At 41.6% G+C, this 25,802-nt stretch overlaps 3 protein-coding genes across 3 annotated transcripts in view; 2 read left to right on the top strand and 1 right to left on the bottom strand.

The window, feature by feature from the left end:
• The window catches only part of LOC111982700 (uncharacterized), a 39,197-nt gene extending 35,632 nt beyond the window's left edge, over positions 1–3,565 (top strand). Inside the window, 3 exon segments of the mRNA XM_070433872.1 lie at positions 2,552–2,757; positions 2,893–3,045; positions 3,209–3,565. Coding sequence (XP_070289973.1) covers positions 2,552–2,757; positions 2,893–3,041 — 355 coding nt within the window. The 3' untranslated portion in view covers positions 3,042–3,045; positions 3,209–3,565.
• Positions 3,566–6,494: 2,929 nt separating this feature from the next.
• LOC111949396 (zona pellucida-like domain-containing protein 1) lies at positions 6,495–16,110 on the bottom strand. Its single transcript, XM_023966524.3, has 12 exons — positions 16,018–16,110; positions 11,116–11,180; positions 10,662–10,774; positions 10,223–10,449; positions 9,913–10,097; positions 9,004–9,076; positions 8,796–8,893; positions 8,570–8,650; positions 8,254–8,425; positions 7,808–7,910; positions 7,596–7,616; positions 6,495–7,467 (listed from the first exon to the last, which is right to left on the bottom strand). Exons 2-11 carry the CDS (start codon positions 11,127–11,129, stop codon positions 7,597–7,599), a joined length of 1,086 nt encoding a protein of 361 aa, XP_023822292.1. The 5' UTR covers positions 11,130–11,180; positions 16,018–16,110; the 3' UTR covers positions 6,495–7,467; position 7,596.
• LOC111949388 (heat shock cognate 70 kDa protein) lies at positions 15,455–25,257 on the top strand. The gene is made up of 9 exons (XM_023966501.2): positions 15,455–15,619; positions 21,430–21,639; positions 21,756–21,961; positions 22,135–22,287; positions 22,433–22,988; positions 23,159–23,361; positions 23,595–23,793; positions 24,324–24,556; positions 24,732–25,257. The coding sequence occupies exons 2-9, from the start codon at positions 21,435–21,437 to the stop codon at positions 24,918–24,920; spliced, it is 1,944 nt and encodes a 647-aa protein (XP_023822269.1). The 5' UTR covers positions 15,455–15,619; positions 21,430–21,434; the 3' UTR covers positions 24,921–25,257.
• Positions 25,258–25,802: the final 545 nt, after the last annotated feature.

The raw sequence follows: 25,802 nt of genomic DNA, 5'->3' as shown, positions 1-25,802 counted from the left end.
AGTTCCTCTTCAAAAATTTTTAGAAAAAGCTGTTGCGCAGCAACTCACTGCCTTCCTGAAGACAAACAATGTATACGAAATGCTTCAGTCTGGTTTTAGACCCCATCATAGCACCTGAGACTGCACTTGTGAAGGCTGGTAAATGACCTTTTATGGCGTCAGACCGAGGCTCTGCATCTGTCCTCGTGCTACTAGACCTTATGCTGCCTTTGATACCATCGATCACCACATTCTTTTTGGAGAGATTTGAAACCCAAATTGGTCTACACGGACAAGTTCTGGCCTGGGTAGATTTATCTGTCGGAAAGATATCAGTTTTGTCTCTGTGAATGGTTTGTCCTCTGACAAATCAACTGTTACATTTCGGTGTTCCTCAAGGTTCCGTTTTATGGACCACTATTGTTTTCACTACTATACTTTTTACCTCTTGGGATGTCATTCGAAAACATAATGTTAACTTTTCACTGCTATGCGGATGACACACAGCTGTACATTTCAATGAAACATGGTGAAGCCCCAAAATTGCCCCTCGCTAGAAGCCTGTGTTTCAGACATAAGGAAGTGGATGCTTGAAAAAGTTCTACTTTTAAACTCGGACCAAAACAGAGATGCTTGGTTCTAGGTCCCAAGAAACAAAGAGATCTTCTGTTAAATCTGACAATTAATCTTGATGGTTGTAAAGGTCGTCTCAAAAAAACTGTGAAGGACCTCGGCGTACTCTGGACCCTGATCTCTCGTTTTGCCGAACATTCAAGACTGTTTCAAGGACAGCTTATTTCCATCTATGTAACATTGCAAAAATTAGAATTGTCTGTCCAAAAATGATGCAGAAAAATTAATCCATTGCTTTTGTTTACTTCTAGGTTAGACTACTGCAATGCTCTATTTTCCAGCTACCCGGATAAAGCCACTAAATAAACTTCAGTTGTGCTAAATATGGCTGCTAGAATCCTGACTAAAACCCCAAAATTGATCATATTACTCTAGTGCTAGCTTTCCTACACTGGCTTCCTGTTAAGGCAACGGGTTGATTTCAAGGTTTACTGTTAACCTACAAAGCGTTACATGGGCTTGCTCCTACCTATCTTTCCGAGTTGGTCCTGCCTACATACCTACACGTACGCTACGGTCACAAGACGCAGGCTCCTAATTGTCCCTAGAATTTCTAAGCAAACAGCTGGAGCAGGGCTTTCTCCTATAGATCTCCATTTTTATGGAATGGTCTGCCTACCCATGTAAAGGACGCAACTCGGTCTCAACCTTTAAGTCTTTACTGAAGACTTATCCTCTTCGAGTAGGTCATTGATTGAGTGTAGTCTGGCCCAGGAGTGTGAGGTGAATGGAAAGGCTCTGGGAGCAACGAACCGCCCTTGCTGTCTCGCCTGGCCGGTTCCCCTCTCTCCACTGGATTCTCTGCCTTAACCCTATTACAGGGGCTGAGTCACTCGGCTTACTGGTGCTCTTTCATGCCGTCCCTAGGAGGAGTGCGTCACTTGAGTGGGTTGAGTCACTGACGTATCTTCCTGTCTGGGTGGCAGCCCCCTTGGTTCTGGCCGTGGCGGAATCTTGTGGCTATACTCGGCCTTGTCTCAGGATTGTAAGTTGGTGTTGAAGATATCCCTCTAGTGGTGAGGGGGCTGTCTTGGCAAACTGGGTGGGGTTATATCCTTCCTGTTTGGCCCTGTCCGGGGTATCATCGGATTGGGCCACAGTGTCCCTGACCCCACCTGTCTCAGCCTCCAGTATTTATGCTGCAGTAGTTTATGTGTCGGGGGCTAGGGTCATTATATCTGAGTAACTTCTCCTGTTCTTATCCGGTGTCCTGTGTGAATTTAAGTATGCTCTCTCTAATTCTCTCCTTCTCTCTTTCTTTTCTCTCGGAGGACCTGAGCCCTAGGACCATGCGTCAGGACTACCGGGCACTGATGACTCCTTGCTGTTCCCCAGTCCACCTGGCCTTGCCTGCTGTTCCAGTTTCCACTGTTCTGCCTGCGGCTATGGAACCCTGACCTACCACCGGACGTGCTACCTGTCCCAGACCTGCTGTTTTCAACTCTCTCGAGACCGCAGGAGCGGGTAGAGATACTCTAATGATCGGCTATGAAAAGCCAACTACATTTACTCCTGAGGTGCTGACTGCTACACCCTCGATAACTTCTGTGGATTTATTATTTGACCATGCTGGTCATTTATGAAAATTTGAACATCTTGGCCACGTTACTTTTATAATCTCCACCCGGGAATATTATCTGCTATGACTACAAGGTCCGATAGGAATTCAGGGAACTCAGTGAGGAACGCTGTATATGGCCCAGGAGGCCTGTAAACAGTAGCTATAAAAAGTGATTGAGTAGGCTGCATAGATTTCATGACTAGAAGCTCAAAAGACGAAAACGTCATTTTTTGGGGGGTAAATTGAAATTTGCTATCGTAAATGTTAGCAACACCTCCGCCTTTGCGGGATGCACGGGGGATATGGTCGTAGTTGTAGGTATATGTAATATTTCTGAAACAATTGCTTGACTTGTGAGACTGCCTGACTCCTCTGTAGCTTTGTGCTCCCGGACACGAGCAGAAAGAGTCGACAGAAAACGCGGGTGCTGAGGAGTACGGTTGAGCCGGTGTTTAACCACACCATGGTGTACGATGGCTTCAGACAGGAGGACCTGAAGGAGGCCTGCGTGGAGCTGACTGTGTGGGACCGTGACAAGCTGGCCAGTAACCTCCTAGGGGGTCTAAGACTGGGGCCTGGCACAGGTACTAATGGACTATTCTATTATATGATTTTATATTATATTATAGATTTCTCCACAGAAACACAGGTTCTGTACATTCATTTCATTCAATTGACTTCATTGGCTAAGCCTAGGTTCTCTCCATCTCTCCCTACAGGCAGAAGTTATGAGGCATTGGTGAATTGGATGGATTCGAATGCTGACGAGGTAGCTCTATGGGAACGAATGATGACCTCTCCAAATGAATGGGTGGAGGATGTACTGCCACTAAGAATGCTGACCACAGCAAAGACTGTGCTGAAATGAGAACATTTACATTTACATTTAAGTCATTTAGCAGACGCTCTTATCCAGAGCGACTTACAAATTGGAAAGTTCATACATATTCATCCTGGTCCCCCCGTGGGGAATGAACCCACAACCCTGGTGTTGCAAGCGCCATGCTCTACCAACTGAGCTACACGGGACAGAACGACTGAGAGAAAGTCTTCAACCTGCCACAGTACAAATAACGTTGTTGCGTTTTATATTATATACTGTACATGTGATGTGTAATCTAGAATAATCAAAGACATTTTATATTGAAATATATAGGAATGAAGAAGCTTTTGTAAAAATCTGCTGAACAAGTTGATCAAATGTTATATTAAAAAATAATCATACAACCCAAATATTATTATTATTATCAGCCAAAACACACTTATTTTCTGTGTTTAATTCTCAATCACAACAAGTTTACTCACTCCATTATTTATATTTGATATGACAATTTTCCATGACATGAATGTACATCCTAACATTAACCACAATTAAAKAATGTGCAATGATGAGTATTCAGAGTTTTGATTAGTGTCCAGAAGAAGTGAAGAGTTTTAGTAGCTCCGTGGTCTGTCTGTGTGTGATGTTGATGTACAGTCTACTCTGTACCCATCTCTTCAAACATCACTGCCTGTATAATGGCCCTCACATGTGACTTTGTACTTGGTGTGCAAGATCACTTTGGGCAGAAAGCACTGAGCACTCCAGATAACCAGCCCCACCTGGTGGACAGACACACAAACAGCAGGCACTATTATTTTACCATACATGGTCAGCAAATGGTGGGTTTGGGAACCTATGACTGATTTTCATTATTTTCAAATTGTTGGTAACATTCTGGAATGGGGTCTTTTTGGTAGACATAAAAAAAGCTTTATTTTTTGTTTCATTACCTACATACATTTTATATATATGTTAATTATAATCTCGTTCCCCAGTGATGACAGAAGTGGTCAGTGAGACAGGGCTGGTTGCTCATGAACTCCATGACACTGGAGAAGCAGAGGGAGGTACAGAGCTGGGCCAGCGTGTCACTGCAGTGCAGCTGACGGTCTGTCTTCAGCGTCTCAAAGGACCTTAGCCTCATGTCTGGCTCCCAGAGTGTACAAGGAACAGGTGCACCTGAGCCAGGGCAGTGGAGAGAAAGATCAACAGCGTACGAAATGGCATCCTATTCCCTATATAGTGCATTACCAGGGCCCTGGTCAAAAATAGTGCACTAAAAACAGAATAGGGTGCCATTTGGGATGCAGCCCATGAGTCAGGGGTAAATATAAGTACTGTATGAAACTGTTAGTGGCAGAGCCGTAGAGCTATATGCATGTCCTTATCTAGAAGTTTCCCACAGTGCATGTTTGCCACCTACGGGATAATGCTTTGATGAACTTGCCTTTTTTTGTGCCCAAAAAGTCCATTAGCTCCTTTTTCTCTTGTGGGTTTGAAGGTTAATTTGTCTCTTCCACATCTTTATCCATTTCTTGGCAGACCACAGCTAGCAGGAGTCCAGCCAAGACAAGCCCTGGCAGTYAACCAGGTACACACAAACAAAGAGAATCCAAACATGTCTGTACATATAAAACCAAAAGTGTGTTTTAGACTACTGATGGATGTGAGAAGTTAGACTGCTAGTACCTCAATCTGTTACCAAAACGGTACTTACTGTAGCTATGTGTCTGGTTTTGTTTTTTTGTTGACTTTCCACATGTTCATTGACTGAACTAATATTGTATTTAGGCTACTGAAAATACAGAAACCAAAAGATAGGTGCCAGGTGAAATTGCTTAAATTAGACAAATAGTTGAAATAATGACCTGTGTAGGTCCTCTACAAAGCTTGTCAACATGTTGCTCTTTTCTCTTATTGCACAAAGGGAGAACATTCTCTATAACCAAGCTGAAGCTGCACTTGAACATTTGTATTTGATACTTCTCTATAACCACCCAACCAAGACATCCATGATACTCTCCCCAGTGACAGTTCACGACTGCTTTCCCAGTAATACAGCACCCATTCTCATAAAATACAAGATAGGAGAATCAAACTATTTTCAGGTAAAGGCTTAGACTATTGTTGCCAGTTTTGTTGGCCCAAGAGCAAACATCTCAAAATGACATGGAGGACAGACAATTATTTCACACACAAAAAAATGTATGAAACCATTTCATTAATAAAATATACTGAACAAAATTATAAACGCAACATGCCACAATTTCAAAGATTTGACTGAGTTACAGTTCATATAAGGAAATCAGTCAAGTGAAATAAATTCATTAGGCCCTAATCTATGGATTTCACATGACTGGGCAGGGGTGCAGCCATGGGTGGGCCTTGGATGGCATAGGCCCACACACTTGGCAGCCAGGCCCAGCCAATCAGAATGAGTTTTTYCCTACAAAAGGGCTTTATTACAGACAGAAATATTACTCAGCACCACCCCTCCTCCTGACGATAACGAAGGTGAGGAAGCTGGATGTGGAGGTCCTGGATGTGGAGGTCCTTTTATTTAATTACAGCTGCATAGCTAATGCTTTTATTTGGTGTACAAACACTTTTTCATATCAATATTGTACATACATGTGATTGTAAAAGTTTTGTATATTTTGGTTTGGCCCATCGCAGGTTATCTGTATTTCCGTACTCCCTTATTGTTCTCTTTTGCCTGACCTTCGGCTAGCAAGGTATGTTGTCCTTGGCTCCAAAATTGTTTAATATAAAACCATCATAATGTTACACAATGTACTGTTATGCAACCATAAGTTTGTTACAATGTGGATAATATAAAGATTTATGTTAACAAGTTTCACAAAGCTCGCTAACTAGGGTATCTATTGTAACTTGTGAGTACTTGGGACAGTGTTTGAGTGAGTGTTCATGTGCTCGCGCAGGTGCCTGAGAGCTGTGACTGTGCCAAGGGTTAACATAATGTGTGTTGTCTCTTCGTGTGCAGGTATGTCTTTTATTTTGTCCGAATTATGTTCTGTATCATTTTACTTGCATTGTATGGTGTGCTSTTGTGCATCGAATGTGTGCAAGCAGCACCTGTTATTTCCTTTTGGCACTCTTTTGCCTGACCTTCGGCTAGCAAGGTGCCTGAGAGCTAGGACTGCACCAAGGGTTAACATAATGTGTGTTGTCTCTTCGTGTGCAGGGCAAATAAAAATAATTCAACTAGCAGACCTTCAGTTGTGGCAGCGTCCTAATTAAAAGTACACAACGCAGAACGAACCACGCTACAGTTACACATGGTCTGTGGTTGTGAGGCCGGTTGGACGTACTGCCAAATTCTCTGGCAAATGAATTAACATTAAATTCTCTGGCAAACAGCTCTAGTGGACATTCCTCTAGTGGATGGATTATTTTAGCAAAGGAGATATGCTCATTAACAGGGATTTAAACAAATTTGTACAAAACATTTGAGAGAAATAAGCTTTTGTGCGTATGGAACATTTCTGGGATTTTTTATTTCAGCTCATGAAACATGGGACCAACATTTTACATGTTGCGTTTATATTTTTGTTGTGTACTTTAATACACATCTGTCAAGCAAGTGCATACAACATTTTCTCTGGCCTTTAGCTATCATACAGAATTTACTCTGACAATTAGTCAGCTATCATACAAAAGATTCATACAAAAAATCTGTACGTGCCGTATTTATGAACTATACATTTAGGTGTGTAGAAGATGATTACCTCTAGTACCCTGCTGTCACTTTCTTACAATTATAAAATGCTATGTTTCTGTAACATTATGCATGAAATGTTGCTTAATACTTTCTCACTAACGTGTATAACATTGTAATCCATGAACTGAGAACTAACCATCCTTTACTTACGAACTGAGAGCTAACCATCCTTTACATACGAACTGAGAACTAACCATCCTTTACTTATGAACTGAGAACTAACCATTCTTTGCTTATGAACTGAGAACTAACCATCCTTTACTCATGAATTTAAAACTAACCATCCTTTACTCATGAATTGAGAACTAACCATCCTTTACTCATGAATTGAGAACTAACCATCCTTTACAAATGAATTGAAAACGAACCATAATTTACTTATGAACTAAGAACTAACTATCCTTTACTCATGAATTKARAACTAACSATCCTTTACTCATGAATTGAGAACTAACCATCCTTTACTCATAAATTGAGAACTAACCATCCTTTTCCCATTTTACCTGCCACTGTATTGTGTCTTCATAACAGCTGTCTACATGCTCTGGGGATGTAAAGTACCCCACTGAGTGTTTCCCTGGTCCTAGACCAAATCTCATTGGAGGATGGATAACCTTCTCCTCCTCAGCAAAAGACCAATGAACAGGGCCATGGAGAGACAAATGACAACCAGCACCGCAGTACTGACAGCCACATGGGCCATTGGGCTTCTCTGGGACTGGAATGAGACTGTTGGAGGGGCAGAGAGTAGGGATATATCAACATACTGTAGCCAATGGGTGCATTTTTTTATTTTATTGAAAGGCATAAGCTTTGATGACTGTGATTATCAAGGGCAGCTTGGAAGAATTTCTTACATTATGAAGCTGTTGGAAGACCTGTAGGAGATGGAAACAGAATAAGATGGTCAAGAATGAAGTGACTTACATTACAATACATTTAATTACTCATTCTGTATAAGCAATGAGATGACTAATCAATTTCACCCTCATCAAGTGTCATTAATTCATGTCTGATATATCATTAATGTCTGCTATCATATCACACCACTGGTACAGTATGGCCGCACCGTCGTCCACTTTGGTCTTGATGGGTCCGGAGGAGATTGTGGCCTGGTCGTTGGCCAACACTCCCTGGGCTTCTCTCTTTCTCCTGGAGGAACCTGAACAGTTCTGGGATCAAACAGGCAGAGTTCAGACAGGAAGTCATTTTTTATTTCCTATTGGTTTGAAACATTTATCTATTCAGTTGGATATGCTTAGAATATCATAGGGTTGTCTCATAAATTAGGGTTCTTCAGAACAGAGGGCAATATAGTCTGGGAAACCCAGACTCTAGGCAACAGGTGTTGAACGTTGAACGTTGAACGTTGTTGTAGACAAACCGGATGTCGAGAGAGAGCAAGGGCAATATTGTGAATGTGACCGCCACTGTTTACTATTGTAAAATGTTTAGTTTTGTTTCTATGAGTGAAGTCAGTGACCTGTGTGTTATTTTCTAATTGTTGATGCTTACGGGCAGTAAGGACGAGCAGGAGGACACCTCACAGAGTCGGGTGACACAGTGCAGGTAGAAAGTGGAGATGGTCATGTTCTTGTGTTCAATGAAACGGAAGGCCTCAAAGGAGAAGTGTGCATTCTGAGACGCTCCGTTCAACTCAACCCTGGTTTTTCTATCACGTGTACACCTTTGATGAGATAAGAGATATGAGTCATACACATACTGTACACATACACACATTAGGCGTGACCAGAAACCAAAAATGCTTCAGTTTCAGTTAGAGTTATTATAAATCTATAGAAATTAAACTGGGTGAATAATACTGACTCACCCAACAAAGAGGTCATAGTAGGTGCTGTTGTTGGGAACGGGACTTATTGTTGCATAGCATCGGTCAAGCAGAACGTGGAACCTTTAGAGAGGAATAGAGGGACAGATTCTAGAATGCAGTATAGCTACAACACTTTTTTTCTTAAATATATTTGTTTTTTATTTGTGAGAAATTGTATGTTTTGCAGTACGGTACTTTACAAAAGGCTCAACGTCTATAGTCCTACCTCTCTGTTAGACTGGTGGCTTTCACCCCCACAAAGATTCTGGTCTTCAGATTTATTCCATTCTCTGGGACAATGAGTTGCTGAGTGTAGTCAGTGTCCTGTTTCACAGCAAAACACCAGTCTATTATAAGCACAACACAATTGCTTCATATCCTATAGAAGTGCACTGTGTACTTCTGGCAGTAATGTGCTGAAGGTAGACACTTACACTGTAGAGCCACATGCTCAGTGTACTGACAAAGCTGCCGTCATTGTCCCTCACTGCAAGACTCACACCTGATCTGAATGTTACAGGGAATGTTACAGTGACACTTACTGTACATGGTTTACACTCAATAACACCGAACCCAAACCGGCTGCGCGCGTACGCTATCGTGCATAATTTTATTTTGTCCCCCTACACCAAAAGCGATCACGACACGCAGGTTAAAATATCAAAACAAACTCTGAACCGATTACATTAATTTGGGGACAGGTCGAAAAGCATTAAACATGTATGGCAATTTAGCTAGTTAGCTTGCACTTGCTAGCTAATTTGTCCTATTTAGCTAGCTTGCTGTTGCTAGCTAATTTGTCCTGGGATATAAACATTGAGTTGTTATTTTACCTGAAATGCACAAGGTCTTCTACTCCGACAATTAATCCACACATAAAACGGCCAATCGAATGGTTTCTAGTCATCTCTCCTCCTTCCAGCCTTTTTCATCTTTGAACTCATATGGTGATTGGCATCTACACTTTTACCACGACAACCGGCAAAACATTTAGTCTTTCAATCTCCCATGTGAGTATAACCAATGAGGAGATGGCACGTGGGTACCTGCTTCTATAAACCAATGAGGAGATGGGAGAGGCAGGACTTGCAGGGCGATCTGCGTCAGAAATAGAACTGACATCTATTTTAGCCCTTGGCATCGCAGACACTTGTTGGCGCGCGCGAGCAGTGTGGGTGCAATAATTGAATAACATGGATTTCTAAATTTATTTTGCAACTCGCGCACGCRACGTGTCCGGTCTGGTCAGCATGTAATGAACAGGCTGTTTGAGACATTAGACAAAATTATGCAGAATTATAGTGGGAGTTACAGTAGAGTAGGTGATTAATTTAAAGACTCACACTGTGACTTTACTGCTGTTGACCAGATACTGCAGAGGGTAGCGACAGGAGAACATGTAGATGATCTGCCGGCGGTAGGTGACAATAGATGCACTGGTGTCCAGCGAGTTGATGGTGCCAGATATATTAACAAACTGGACATTTGAGAAGTCAGAAAATAACCCAGTACCAACTTCATTGGTTATCTAGAGTCAAGACAAAGAGATTCAAAACACCCAGCTTAGAACAATAGGTGGCAATTCGAAGAATCAAATACTAATTTTCTCTCACCATAATTAAGCAGGTAAATACATTCCTGTAATTGATTTACCCTGAATGTGTTGGAGCAGACAGCCACAGCATCAGCAGTTATTGACAGATTGAATTTCAGGATTGGAGGGTCAATGTTCCAGTCAGGTGTTCCATGGCACTCGGGGAGGATGAACTGTGTGTTGAGGGCCATCAGGGTTTCGTTGTATCCACCAAAGTAGACTGGGCATAACAAGATAATCAACTCCATAACCTCAGTACCACAGGTCACTGTGATGTCCGAGTTCACTGGGAAAGACCAGAGATATGAACCATTAGATAAGACAAAGGAATAGCGCACAATGTGGTACAATAGTAATATTGTAATRCTATAATAGTAATTACCTGACATTTTGGTGACGTTGATGTGTGTGAAAATGTTGTTTTATCATCACCCTAACCTCTGTTGAAATAAGAGGGGATGGAAGTACTTGTACCAGCTGAGCAGTGTATTCACTAACCTGGTGGTCTGAATGTTGAGTGCATGTTGCAAAAAGTGCTGGGTGTCTGGGCCTCACTCCGCAGAAACAGGCAAAGCTGGCACACAAGCAGGGGCAGCCACATTGTTCTCAGTCTGCAAGTACAAGACACACCACAATGAGGACCAAGGCATTCACCAACCTCTTCTGAGGCCATTATCTGAAAAAACATCACACATCGATATGACTTTGTCCATAAACTCACAATCCCCTTTGAAAAAGCTAGCCAATTACAAAATCACAAATAAACAGGAAATTATAGATTATACGGAATAATCTTGCATTGATAGATTAAAGACAAGCACACTTCTTACATTTGTGCACTAATTAAAGCACACATTTGTATGCATCTATTATTAAGAAAATAAGAAAATATGTATTCTGGTTGATGACATTCCAGTGAAATGGCTAAAAAAAGATGTTGTCAAAGACTCACCTGTAGGTGTTCATYTTACTTTGTCTTTATCTCTGTCTCCAGCTCCCTATATTTATACTGGCCTCCTGAGGAGCAGAGGGGCGTGAGAGTGAATATCCCGTACAAAAGACATAGTAACATGAGATATGGATGTTCAGAAACATCTCAGTACTGCATGTTGTTGTATTTTCAACATTGCTATATACTTCAATTATCAAGTATTTTTTATACATTTTTTATATTTTAGCAATGATCTCTGTCAGTAGACATACCTACAATGTTGCTTTAGAATGCAAGACTAAAAGTGATTTATCAACATGGGGTGATGTGAAGGACACAGATGCACTTTAAAGTAAGACAATTTCATTACATATCCTCTGACAGTAATTGTATGATTTTGTGTTGATTATAGCAAATGTACTTCAACAGAGTTGTGCATCTGAGATAGACTGCCACAGGATGAGATCAGTGCTCGAGGAACAACTTGATGACATAATTCAAGTAATTTTCTACCTGTTTCAATTGAGTTACAATCAAGTCCACACCAAGCACATACTGTCCTTGGGATAGGGAGACGTGAAGGTAGGTGGGATGGAAGGTGTTATTATAAAGGTGTGAATAGCCATTAATGGTGTTATGTAAGGACTACATAATGAATAGTCTCAGACATAATGTAATAAGCACATTCAATTCAAGTATATATTAAGTACATTTGACACTCTACAATGATTACTATAATTATGCTCTTGATCCCTGGGATCAGCAGACGGAGGGTGTACAATGTGATGTCGTCAGATATTCTGTTGCCATTGTTTTTGTATGGTGATAAACGTGTCAGCATGGCATTCATAATGTATCAGGTTTGGCTGTTAGGCGCCTCAGCCAGGCATCTAAATTGGATGTAGAAAATCTTTCAATTCTCTCCCTGTTCAGGAATAAAAGACACACCTATTGAAGAGAGAGCCAGGGTATTTTGTGTGGCACCCCAACATGAAAGGGAGTTTCCTGGATCCCCCAGAGACAGCACTACAACAACCTGTATYAGTACAGCCCAATAAAAACGCATGCTAAATTACTCTAGTGGTATCCAACGATAAATGCCAGTTTTGATCTCACCTTTGCTGTCTAAACATCTATTTTYCTCCAAGGCACACCATTGGTGTTGTTTACTGTAGGCCTAGAGATGCTTTTACCATTACATAAGAACCATAAACAACAACACATATATAGGACTGCCACCATCATGTATCTTACATTATTTTTCTGATAATGGACCTCTTCCCTTTCTCTAACAACCTGTTCCAGTCCAGACACAAAGGCCAATTGGCAGTAATTGTTCAGTGAGGCAACCTCTATAGCTAAATCCCAACCTTCTTTCATAAAGTGAGTCTCTCTCTCTCTCTGTGTGTGTGTCTCGCTCCCCCATCTGACTCACAGGGTTATGTCAGGGTTTCTGCTGAGCTGTCCTTTATCAAGGAACGTATCTCTCCCACAGTACAACAATGCCTAGGCTACTGTACTGTGAGCTGTAGCTCCCCTGTGCCAGTAAGCTATACTTCACACCTCCCATGGGAGCAGGGACATATATACTTGATACAAGCAGATGGCAGGAGAGGAGACAAAGCAAGAACGTGTTCTCTGCTCTCATCTCGTGTACTCTAGTTCACCTGTTAAATTGTATCCAAGCACAAACAACTGCTGTAGGCTTTCCAGATTAGTCGTAGTGGGAGGAACACACAACATGTCATCGCGTGACTCCAAGTTTACTTCAATATCAATATTTGCACATAAAAGCATTTCACAGACACAAAAAAATCCCACCTCGTCTAGCATATTTTGTTTTGTCAACATTTGGACAGATTACCAAAACATTTTGTGTTTCCATCAGGCATGTCATTACATTTTTATGCAACTTGACTCGCATAGAAAGGTTGGATGGAAACCTTGTTAGTGTCAAATCATAGTGTAAAAGCAGGTGAGCTGGTTTGACTATATTTGGCAATTTTTTGTGTTTTGTGGTGGAAATCTGAGCAGGTCGAGCATAACTTCCAATAAATAAGTTAGTCCTAAATATTTATAAAACTAAAAACATTGTATTTGGTAAAAATCATTCACTAAACCTCAAATAAACATTGTAATGAATAATGTGGAAATTGAGCAAGTTGAGGAGACTAAACTGCTTGAAGTAACCCTGGATTGTAAACTGTCAATGTGAAAACATATTGATGCAACAGTAGGTAAGATGGGGAGAGGTCTGTCTGCTTTCTTAACAGCACCATCAACAAGGCAGTTCTTACAGGCCCTAGCTTTGACACACCTGGAATACTGTCCAGTCGTGTGGCCAAGTGCCACAAATAGGGACTTAGGAACATGAGAATTGGCCCATAACAGGGCAGCACGGCTGGCCCTTAAATGTACACGGAGAGCTAACATTAATAATATGCATGTCAATCTTTCCTGGCTCAAAGTAGAGGAGAGATTGATATGCTGAATGCACCGACCTGTCTGTTTAAACTACTAGCACACAACTCAGACACCCATCCATACCCCACAAGACATGCCACCAGAGGTATCTTCACAGWCCCCAAGTCCAGAAGAGTCTATGGGAGGTGCACAGTACTACATAGAGCCATGACTACATGGAACTCTATTCCACATCAAGTAACTGCAAACAGTAAAGTTACATTTAAAAAACAGATAAACATACACCTTATGGAACAGCGGGAACTGCGAAGAGTCATAAACAGGCACTGACACATGCGTACACACACATGATAATATACACACTTACACATGGATTTTGTGTTGTAGATATGTAGTAGTAGAGTAGTGGCCTGAGGGCACACACTTAATGTGTTGTGAAATCTGTAATTAAATGTAATATAACGTTTTTAATTGTATATAACTGCCTTCATTTGGCTGGACCCCAGGAAGAGTAGCTGCTGCCTTGGAAGCAGCTAATGGAGATCCATAATAAATACAAATATGTCAACCCTGTTACCCATAGATAGACAGGCTAGAAATGTTCTAACGGCCCAGAGCAGTCAAAAACATGATTTCCTGTGTTACATATATATAGCTACTCTTCCTACACCCCTACTCTTACAATAAGTGCCTGACTCTCTAATGRCCTCAGAGAGTCAGGACACCCGTTTAACATCCCATCCAGAAGACAGCACCGTACACAGGGCAGTGTTCCCAATCACTGCCCTGGGTCATTGGGATATTTTTTAGACCAGTGGAAAGAGTGCCTCCTACTGGCCCTCCAACACCACTTCCAGCAGCATCTGGTCTCCCCATCCAGGGACTGACCAGGACCAACCCTACTTAGCTTCAGAAGCAAGCCAGCAGTGTGGTATGCGGCTGGCTATGATGGCCTAGGAATAGAAGATTAACGGCCTTGTTCAGGGGCAGAACAACAGATTTTTACCTTGTCAGCTCACTGGCCAAATGCTCATAACTACTAGGCTACCTGCCGCCCCAACCACTAGGCTACCTGCCATCATCAAGGCAAAAGGTGGCTACTTTGAAGGATCTCAAATATAAAATATATTTAGATTTTTTTGACACTGGTTACTACATACATTGTTTTGATGTCTTCACTATTATTCTACAATGGAGAAAATAGTAACAATAAAAAATAACCCTGGAATGAGTAGGTGTGTCCAAACTTTTGACTGGTACTGTATATCCACTCCATGAGATTGGAATAACACTATGAAATTGCTTAGGTGGGATGAAGTTTTGCCTGACGTCACCAGACAGTAAGTTAGATGTTAGACCAATAAGGAAGAGGGTTCCAAACCTCTCTGCCAGTAACAGTTTTTTTTCAGTTTTCCCCTCCCCACTCAGACCACTCCTAGACAGTCCCATCTAAATTCTTGCTTGAGAAATTGCTCTTTGCTAAAAAGCTATTTTTGTTTCTTTTTTACCTTTTAAATGGAAACAGTCACAGTAGGGCACTTAATTGTTACCCAGAAATTATTTGATTTTTAGATGAAAAAAGCTGAATTGGGCTTGCATTCAACTAACTGCGCCTCCATGTGACACACAAGCTTCCATTCCCCCTGTCACAAGGGGATTTATGGCTGATTTACAGTCAACCTTGTTGCTTTATTAGGCACTTGCTATAGTATAATAATAAAAAATTGCTCTTGAGAAGGGAAAAATTGTTTTTCATTAAGTTGAACATGTGAACTTTATGACAGAATGTTATAATTAGGTGAAATAAAACTGGGGGTTTTCTCAACAAGTTACACTGCTCAAATTGTGGAACGGTCCAACACTGTTTCTCTAAAAATAGGAAACACTGTAGCAACTAACTTATCTACTGTGGAAATATTTTAATTGGTTCATTTGATCTCGCGATGAAGCAACTGTTGGCAGTTGATTGGCTAGCTACATCGCTCCGTTTGTTCTAGACTGTTCGGCGGAAATCACCAGCCTGGTCAGCTTCTGCGAGGAGTCCTTCTGTACTAATCAGGGTGAAGCGACATTTTCAGGCTGATTTGTAATATTTAATAAGGTAAGCATTTTGAAATGGAAGTTGTTGAATATCAGCATTATAGTTGTTGGAAATTACGAACAGTAAGTTAGGCTATTCTCCAAAATTCAACGTCTCCTGTAGGATAATCGCCATATTCAACTTCTCCTGTAAACCCAGATTCAGGTTCAAAGTGGTTACATTATTTTTTAATGAATCAATAGTTTCAACGATTACATCATCGGATATATCAGTTTGCTTGCTAGCTGTTTAAAGGGACGCTCTCTTGTTAGGCTAGCTAACGTTGTGTGAAGAGCTGGGTTTGCCTTCCAACATTATACAGTTGAACCATTGGCTTGTTCGATCGATGTTGCTTAATGCGCTGGTTAAATGTTAGTTTAAATAATTGCGTGTGAAACTTATTTTAATGGAAACCCTACCTAGTCTAGACTACGTGAGTTGGCTGGCAATACTGGATGATGAAGCTGAACGGAATGTTCCAGCAATTTCCCAACACACCGCGGCAGCGCAGGGGCGAGTCCACTGTGACAAACTCCCGGCAAAATGTTTGTTTTATATTTAAATAGGTGATAGGGAGGAATAGCTTCCATGACGTGTTCTATCCATGTTCATTTGGTTAAAGTGATAATAAGCATGGAGTTGCTTTAGCTATTCAGTTAAAATTAAGCTAGAGATATTTTTGTTATTTTATTTATTAACAAACGAATATCAACAAACAAAAGATTAATAGTCACACGTAAACAAGCATGCATGCATGCATGCATGCGTGCATGCATACAAACTATTTACATTGCCAGGGATGCTAAGCAAACAAAACGTATTCATTAAGAATTCAAGTTTGAATTTTGTTTTTTCACTTAAAGTAGTGCCATATTGTTTAAATTAATTTATAAAGTGAAAAAAGTTAGGTTTTGAATTAGACCATTAGCATTTGAATATGAAATGTACCAAATATTCCTAGCAGTTGAATTAAATACACTACATTTTATCAATGTACAACCTGTCCTGACAGGTAAAACCTGTCCTGTTTTATTTGTAACAAAGTTATGTATGTCAATCCCAAAAATGTGGGGGATGCATGCCAGCAAAGCCACTACACAACACTAAACAATACATGAATTGTACTATAGCAGTGCCCACATAAAGCTGTCCCAACAGCAGTCCCAACACCTTACCACTGCTACACCTGGCTATCAGCGGAGCCTTGTCTGGCAGCGAAACAGTTAATTTAGCCTCATTTACTGCCTTAAAAATAAAAAAAACATAGCTGATAAGGCTGACTTGCTTTAAAAAAAAAAGTGGTTTCTACTGGCAATTGAGATGTACAAACTATGGCATAAGGGGACGACAATCCGTAATTTCGATTAAGACATTAATGAGCGAGCTAGGACGGATGTAGTCAATAACTTTGTTCAGCACTTTTGAAATGTACAGCGACAGAATTGTTCTTACAGTGTTCTCCCTGTACACCAAGTCAGAACCGTAGGATAAATAACGGGCATATAAGCAGACAATGAAAGCTCTTACGACATTCAATGATTACATTTCTCTAAAACAGTTTATAGGCTAAATGTTCACCAAGTCAGAACATTAGGTGAAATTAAGAGGGGAAAATATACCAAATTATTAGGGTGAGGCACATGGGCTACTAACAGCTTACTACACAACATACACTAAATATTACTTTATTGGCTACAGTATACATATCTACCTGGCATATTGCATCATTTATGCAGCAGCATACAAGACATTTTTCGACTCCCCTTGTTGTGCTCACTTGTACAGGAAGGTGGCGCTGCGGTCCTTTTGTGGGCAAATTTTGTCATCAAAGTCTGACATTCTCTGGATTTATGGTGTTTTCAAGACAACTGGGAACTCAGGGAGAAAAAAAAGGTTGAATCATGATGACGTCAGTGATCTTCAGGATGTAGCTCTAGAAAGAGGCCCGCGTTCCCTGCTTAAAATTCCGAGTTGGATGACCGTTCAAAATGTATTTTCCCAGTCGGAGCTTGTTTTTTCCCCAAGTTCCCAGTTGTCTTGAACTCGCTGAAGTCAGATTTCCCAGTTCCAAGTCAAGTTGTTTGGWGCGTGGCACAAATCATGCTTCACTAACAGCATGGCCAATGTTGGATGTTTATCATTTTAAGCTTGGGAAAGAGACCCTTAAACACAGAATATGGATCACACACCCACTCCACTGAATAGCAGGCTAGTGATTGCTTTGCAATGCTTGCAGTTAGCCACTGATTCCTTCCAAACCACTCATTGTTGAATTTGCAATTTCCAACTTGTTGTGTAATGTTYGTCCAATGGCCGATGAGCACCGATACGTTTTATCTATAATTTCTCTTCAATATTTATTTTCATATGACAAGGAATTAAAAGTATTTGCCAATAGATTGTCGACTTGATTCATGAATATGACTGCTAGCTAAGATTTTGAAAGTATGGTGTTGACATGAATCAAAGCTACTGCAGATAAAACATGAAGTAAATGTATCTGTGGCCAATAACCTTGAGCCTTCTTGAATGGGCACTTCTAATGTAACTCTATGGCAGCACCCAAGGGGCTTGAATTTTCTAGCTCTACCCTTAGATTTGGCAGTGATGTACTGTAGTGTCCCCATGAGTGAAAGAACACTGAGCCAATCACAGCGCAACTAGAGAACATTACCAACCCCTATACTCTGTATTTTCCGCTGGCTGCCCCACCAACACAGAAAGCACTGAGCTAGGCTGATACACCTGCATTTTGGGGCTGCCTTACTCAAGAAAGCAAAAAAGAGACCATGTTTGTATTGAGGCTTTATTAACTCAATGATTTTATTCTATTCATTATTTTAATTTTTTTACATTGTTTGCAAACTAATATGTGACATATTATGCCAAAATAACATGCAAAACAGGCAACCCAAAGAAAAGACAGGTGTGGGGATCAAATCAGATGGGGCTCTGTTGTGGCTACTATTGTATGAACTTTKCAGAAAATAGCATCGTGTGTCACGGGTCTATACTAAAATTGACCCAACTTGACCAGTTTGTATAGAGTTGTCCCCTACAGTCTACCCTCAGGATAACTCAAGTCAACGAGTTCATACCACACAGTAGTGCTGGGCGATATGGAGATATATATCGTGTGACGACAGAAAAACATCTATCGTTTCATATTATGCTCTATCGTTTATTTCGTTGTCCCAAATCACACTTTTTATGGCAATATTTTTCCATGTGGAAGGAAATTTGCAACACAAACAAACATGGAGGAGAGTGAACGTGACACAGGGCACGGAGACACGGAGCTCATACCTAAAAGAGGGCCTTCTTCGGTTGCATGGACGTGGTTTGGGTATGAAAAGTCTGACACGGACCAGAAAACCGTCCTCTGAAAAATATGCCGCAGGCCGGTCCCGACAACAGGCTCAAACACCACTAACCTCTTTTACCACCTACGCAAKAATCATGTGAAACMGTATGGAGAGAGTATACGGATGAGACCCAACAAAGTACAGTCGAGTGCTCAACAAACCCCCGACTCAGATGTTGCAAGAGGCCACAACAGATATGTGGACGAGCCGAACGACACAGCCCTATATGAGCCTGATGATACACTTCATCCAAGACTGGACATTGCAGTCGGTGTTTACAGACCGGCTATTTCCCAGATGACCACACGGGAGAAATGATAGCCAGAGGTCTCAGGAAAGCTCTTGAGTTGTGGGGACTGTGCGACGATCGCCTAGTCTGTGTCACCACGGATAACACCACAAACAACATCCTTGCACTTCAGCTGAATGACTGGACACGCTTACAGTGTTTTGGCCACCGTCTTCATCTAGCCATTGGTGAGTGTCTAAATCAATGTAAAAATCTATTTCAGTAATAATAAACCTTTTATAGTAGGCCACGCCATGTAGTATTTTAATGTCTTGAAGGTGCTATATTTGTTATGTGACGTGCAAGCATGTCTGTCACAAAGTAACAAATTCTCCTTTTTACAAGGCTCAGCAATACAACAGTAATGCACATTTAAACACATTTAGAAACACACACACACAATGCAGTGAATGTGTTACCTGTCCTGTAAAGTGTAATATATAWATGTATATATGTTACATTTATCTTCTCCTTTATTTACACAGAGCGAAGTGTGAAACTACCCAAAGTGCAACGAGCAGTTGGCCTTCTCTAATTCATGGAAGAGAAGATGTGAACTGGCCAAGGCTCAAGCTGAACTGGGCTTGCCTGCTCATCAGCTGATCACATAAAACCCTACCAGGTGGGGCTCTATGCAACAAATGATTGAAAGGGTCTTGGAGCAGGAGAAAGCTCTCTCACAGGTCCTCCGTGCTGACAAAATGCGACATCTGGTCCCAACTTGGTCGGACTTGGACTTTCTGGAGTCCATAAACAAGGCATTGAGTCCTCTCATGGAGTTTACAGATGCCTTATCTGGGGAGCAGTACACAAGTGTTTCCTACTTGAAACCGGTCCTCCATCTTTTCAACAACCAGGTACTCAAGCCTCAAGATGATGACACTCCGCTCACCACGACCATCAAAGAGGGCATTCTAAACTACTTAAATGAGAAGTATGATGACCAGACCACCGATGAGCTGCTTGACATGGCTTCTCTTGTTGACCCTCGGTTCAAAACCACATACATTAAAGAAGAGAGGGTGGACTACATGAAGGCAAGAGCTACTGGAGAGCCTGGTGGCTGAACAGGCAGCGTCAGCAGAGGTAGCCCTCCTTCCATCAGCTGCAGCTGCTAGAGATGAGCCAGAGCGTCCTGCTAAGAGGAAAAATAAGAGTTTGAGCAGCTACTTTGAAAAGCAACAAAGCAAAGCGTCCCCTCGGTCAAGCGGAGAGCCCATTGAAAAGGCACCTCACCCTCCATCTCCAACTGGAGGCTGGTCTAGAGGCAAACCCACTGGAATGGTGGAGGCAGCACGAGGCACATTTCCCACAAGTGGCCAAGCTAGCAAAGAGATACTTGTGCATCCCTGACACAAGTGCCCCATCAGAGCGGGCATTCAGTACAAGTGGGAACATTGTGACATKTCAGAGGTCATCACTTAAACCAGAAAGAGTTGACCAGCTTGTATTCCTGGCTCTCAACCTGTAAAWCTAACTCCCTGAGATTCTGCAACATAGGGCAAACATTTTGAAGCATTGTTGCCAAATATCTATTTTGTTTGCAGCACTTTGGTTGTTTTCMTATAATGCTATAATTCAAACTTGAAGGAGTGTTTTGTTTACTAGTTATATTTTATATATTTATTTGTTAGCCTTATTTTGCTGTTATAGTTTAAACTTGAAAGTGTTCCATGTTTACATTTGGTATTTTATATACCAATATTTGTTAGGCCTGTATTAATTTGTTTGTTGCTGCAATTCAAACAGTTCTACTATTAAAGAGTATTATGTTTGGTTTGGATATTTTAGACCATATTCACATTTTAGGCCTATTTATTTTGTTTGAAACTATAGTTGAAGTGTTTTCTATTTACCTTTTTTAGACTTTATACATTAATATTTTGTTACATGCTTAATTGAAAATTTGCTCAAAGGTTCTAAATAAAAGGAGAAATAATCAAATATGAGGAAGTACCTTGTATTTGTTAAGTATAATTCAAAATGTAATAAGAAATAGGCCTTTACATGTGGTCATTTTATATAAACTACTTATTCATTGAATTTACAGAAAATGTGCTATATCGTGATATATATTGTTATTGGGATATGAAATGACCTATATTGGGATATGAGATTTTGGTCATATTGCCCAGCCCAACCACACAGTTTGTTTTGTTATCTCKCTTCATTTTCAGACACCATGTCAAARGGACCAGCAGTTGGCATTGACCTGGGCACCACCTACTCCTGTGTGGGTGTGTTCCAGCATGGCAAAGTGGAGATCATAGCCAACGACCAGGGAAACAGGACCACACCCAGTTATGTCGCCTTCACAGACACAGAAAGGCTGATTGGGGACGCAGCCAAGAACCAAGTGGCCATGAACCCCACAAACACAGTTTTTGGTAAGAAATTAACTTAGAGAAATTGATTAAATAACATGTACGGTATATAAGATGTACTTTACATAGTCTCTCCATCTGTGGCATTAACTCATGTTTACCCCCTTATCTTCTCCCAGATGCTAAGCGGCTGATAGGGCGGAAGTTTGACGACAGTGTCGTCCAGGCAGACATGAAACTCTGGCCGTTTACAGTGATCGACGACTCGACACGGCCCAAGGTCCAAGTGGAGTACAAGGGAGAGACCAAGGCCTTCTATCCAGAGGAGATCTCCTCCATGGTGCTGGTCAAGATGAAGGAGATTGCAGAGGCCTACCTGGGCAAGGTGAGCATGCCTATCACTCTGTCTTCATAGCAACGCATGTTATGGTGTTTGGGGTGTTACCTAATGGTTTAACAAAATAGAAATGCATTTTTCTAACACATTCAAAAAAATTAAGATTGTGTTGTCTAGTGAAGCATTACTAATTTGTGTATACTGAATCTTTCCTCTTGCAGACTATAACCAATGCAGTGGTCACTGTGCCAGCTTACTTCAACGACTCTCAGCGCCAGGCCACCAAAGATGCAGGGACTATCTCAGGACTCAACGTACTCCGCATCATCAATGAGCCAACTGCTGCTGCTATCGCCTATGGCCTGGACAAGAAGGTTAATGTATATATGTTTATCAACACTACAACTATACTTAGAACTATAATGCATACCTGAGGCCTGTTGACCAAATGTTTTGGGAGAGAAATTTCACAAAAATGCATATTTAACAGGCGTTTAAAAACATTTATAATCATTTTAGGTGGGAGTGGAGAGAAACGTTCTAATCTTCGACCTAGGCGGCGGTACATTTGATGTGTCTATCCTGACCATCGAAGACGGGATCTTTGAGGTGAAGTCCACGGCCGGAGACACCCATCTTGGAGGAGAGGACTTCGACAACCGCATGGTCAACCACTTCATTTCTGAGTTCAAGCGCAAATACAAGAAGGATATCAGCGATAACAAGAGGGCCGTGCGTCGTCTGCGCACCGCCTGTGAACGTGCCAAGCGCACTCTGTCCTCCAGTACCCAGGCCAGCATTGAGATTGACTCTCTGTATGAGGGCGTCGACTTCTACACCTCCATCACCAGGGCTCGCTTTGAGGAGCTGAACGCTGACCTGTTCAGAGGCACCCTGGACCCCGTGGAGAAGTCTCTGAGGGATGCCAAGATGGACAAGGCCCAGGTTCACGACATCGTCCTGGTGGGAGGCTCCACACGCATCCCCAAGATCCAAAAGTTGCTGCAGGACTTCTTCAATGGGAAGGAGCTCAACAAGAGCATCAACCCTGATGAGGCTGTTGCCTATGGTGCAGGTGAGGCTCTTTATTTTTCTATCTTTGCCCAGTAAACCCCTCTGGTCAGCTGTGTCTTTTCCTGTTCTGCCTTCCCTAACCTTCATCCAGAGAAGCCCGAATATGGATAAGGGAATTGTAAATGCTTTGATGGTTTAAGAATGAGTGACAACCCCTGTGCCTGTTGACAGCTGTCCAGGCGGCCATCTTGTCCGGAGACAAGTCTGAGAACGTGCAGGACCTGCTGCTGCTGGACGTCACGCCACTGTCCCTGGGCATTGAGACGGCTGGAGGGGTCATGACCGTGCTCATCAAGAGGAACACCACCATCCCCACCAAGCAGACGCAGACCTTCACCACATACTCAGACAACCAGCCTGGGGTGCTCATTCAGGTGAGGGGAACGTACTATGACTCATTCTTAGGTACCTCAATGGATTGTGTCCATCGGTGTCAAAATGTTATCATATACTCTAGTTGAGATTTAACTATAAATTTGTGCTGAATCCTGATCTGAACCAGTCTTGACCTACATGGTCATTTATTTGTTAGTGTTTACTTAAGATGAGACTTTGAATGTATCCACTTTAATGTTGACCTGAATGTGTGTCTGTGTCCTGTCCTCAGGTATATGAGGGGGAAAGAGCCATGACCAAAGACAACAACCTACTGGGGAAGTTTGAGTTGTGTGGGATTCCACCAGCCCCCCGGGGTGTGCCTCAGATCGAGGTGACCTTTGACATTGACGCCAACGGCATCATGAACGTGTCCGCCGCTGACAAGAGCACCGGCAAGGAGAATAAGATCACCATCACCAATGACAAAGGTACACTTACTAGTTCTTACAGTTAAAGGGGAAATCGGCAGTTCAAACAATAACAAAACATGCACCCTGACACTGTTTTGGGGCAAAAGGTGAGGGATGGGGCTGGRAAAATGCAACCACTCTCAAATGTATAGACATAGCTATGGATGCAAGGACTGACCATCCCATGATGTTAAAATATAGTTTTAAACATGTTTTGAGGCTATACAGTGTTTGTTTACGATCACATTGTTTACAAAAAAAGGAGTTAAACAAGCTTATTTTTTGTTTATTTATTAATACATTTATATATATATATATTATTTTTATATATAAAAGTCCAACCATAAGCTATGGTCTGGGATCTGGAAATCTGTTCAATGTTCATTTCAATTCTTGATTTACCCATTGATTCTTGAACATCTGAATCCCARAATGTAGCTTTAAACACTATGCCATTGTAAAGTATGCACAACATTTTAAATAGGCATGTCCTCTCTAACAATGCTTGGTAACAAAGCTTCCATCTCATTGTCTGCCCCTCTCCACAGGTCGTCTGAGTAAGGAGGACATAGAGCGCATGGTCCAGGAGGCTGAACAGTACAAAGCTGCGGACGATGTCCAGAGGGACAAGGTGGCGTCCAAGAATGGCCTGGAGTCATACGCCTTCAACATGAAGTCCACCGTGGAGGACGAGAAGCTCAAGGGCAAGCTCAGCGACGAGGACAAACAGAAGATCCTGGACAAATGCAATGAGGTCATCAGCTGGCTGGACAAGAACCAGGTACAGTACGGGCTCTGGGTCCTTCAACCAGAATGGAGTGGGTTGATGTTCATATCTAAAGTCAAGTATAGCACTCTGAGTCCCTCACCTCATTGTAATTTGATTAAACAAATGTCTGGTGGTTAAACAAGGTTGGAACACTCTCTCTTTGCTATCTCTTCCTTTCTCCTTGTAGTCTGCAGAGAAGGAGGAGTTTGAGCACCACCAGAAGGAGCTGGAGAAGGTCTGTAACCCCATCATCACCAAGCTGTACCAGGGTGCTGGGGGGATGCCCGGGGGGATGCCCGGGGGGATGCCCGGGGCTGGTGGTGCCGCACCCGGAGGAGGTGGATCCTCTGGACCAACAATTGAGGAAGTCGACTAAACCATTTAGTATTATTTTACTCTTGATTGGATATTGCTAAATAGTGGTCCACATTCTATGGCTTGGAATGGGCTGAACCTTTATTTTCAGAATCTGCATTGACTACTTTTTGTTTATTTTGGTCATTCATCTTTTTATGCTGAAAGCAACCATGGATTGAGTCTTTTTCATGGGCGCTGTTCTACCTATTGTTAAACGTTTTCAGTTTAGCCAGTGAATGGTTACTATACAGAGCATGTTTTTCACCAGTCGCATTCTGTGACTGCAAAATGTTTTTGCCTTTGCACTGCGCTCTTGGCTAAAGGTAACTCTTAAAAAATAAAATCTCTTGAATTCACATTCTTCTACCAGACTCTTCTTTAATTTTGACACCTGTGACAGTCTTGATGACAATCAGGGTTTAATTTAAATGTTAAAGCTGCTCTATGCAGATAGCTCCGCCATTTCCTGGTTGTAAAAATTATAATAGTTCGCCTAATTTAATTTTGTAAAAAAAGCACGTATAGTGTATAGAATCATTGTACAATCTAAACCACTGTGAAATATATTTTCTATAACCACAAATATTGTATTTTTAGTTGTTTTGAAGCTGGTGTACAAAACTGAAAGTAAAATACACAAAAATGAAGCTAGGGGGCAGCATTTTCACTTTGGATGAATAGCGTGCCCAAATTGAACTGCCTCCTACTCTGTCCCAGATGCTAATATATGCATATTATTATTACTATTGGATAGAAAACACTCTGAAGTTTCTAAAACCGTTTGAATTATGTCTGTGAGTATAACAGAACTCATATGGCAGGCAAACTTCCAAACAGGAAGTGGAAATTCTGGTTGTTTTTCAACTCATCGCCTATTCAAATCCCAGGAAGATATGGATTT

Source organism: Salvelinus sp. IW2-2015, linkage group LG22 (genome assembly GCF_002910315.2).
Source record: "Salvelinus sp. IW2-2015 linkage group LG22, ASM291031v2, whole genome shotgun sequence".
In the NCBI taxonomy this organism is placed as follows: domain Eukaryota; kingdom Metazoa; phylum Chordata; class Actinopteri; order Salmoniformes; family Salmonidae; genus Salvelinus; species Salvelinus sp. IW2-2015.
This window is presented reverse-complemented; position numbering and strand designations above follow the sequence as displayed.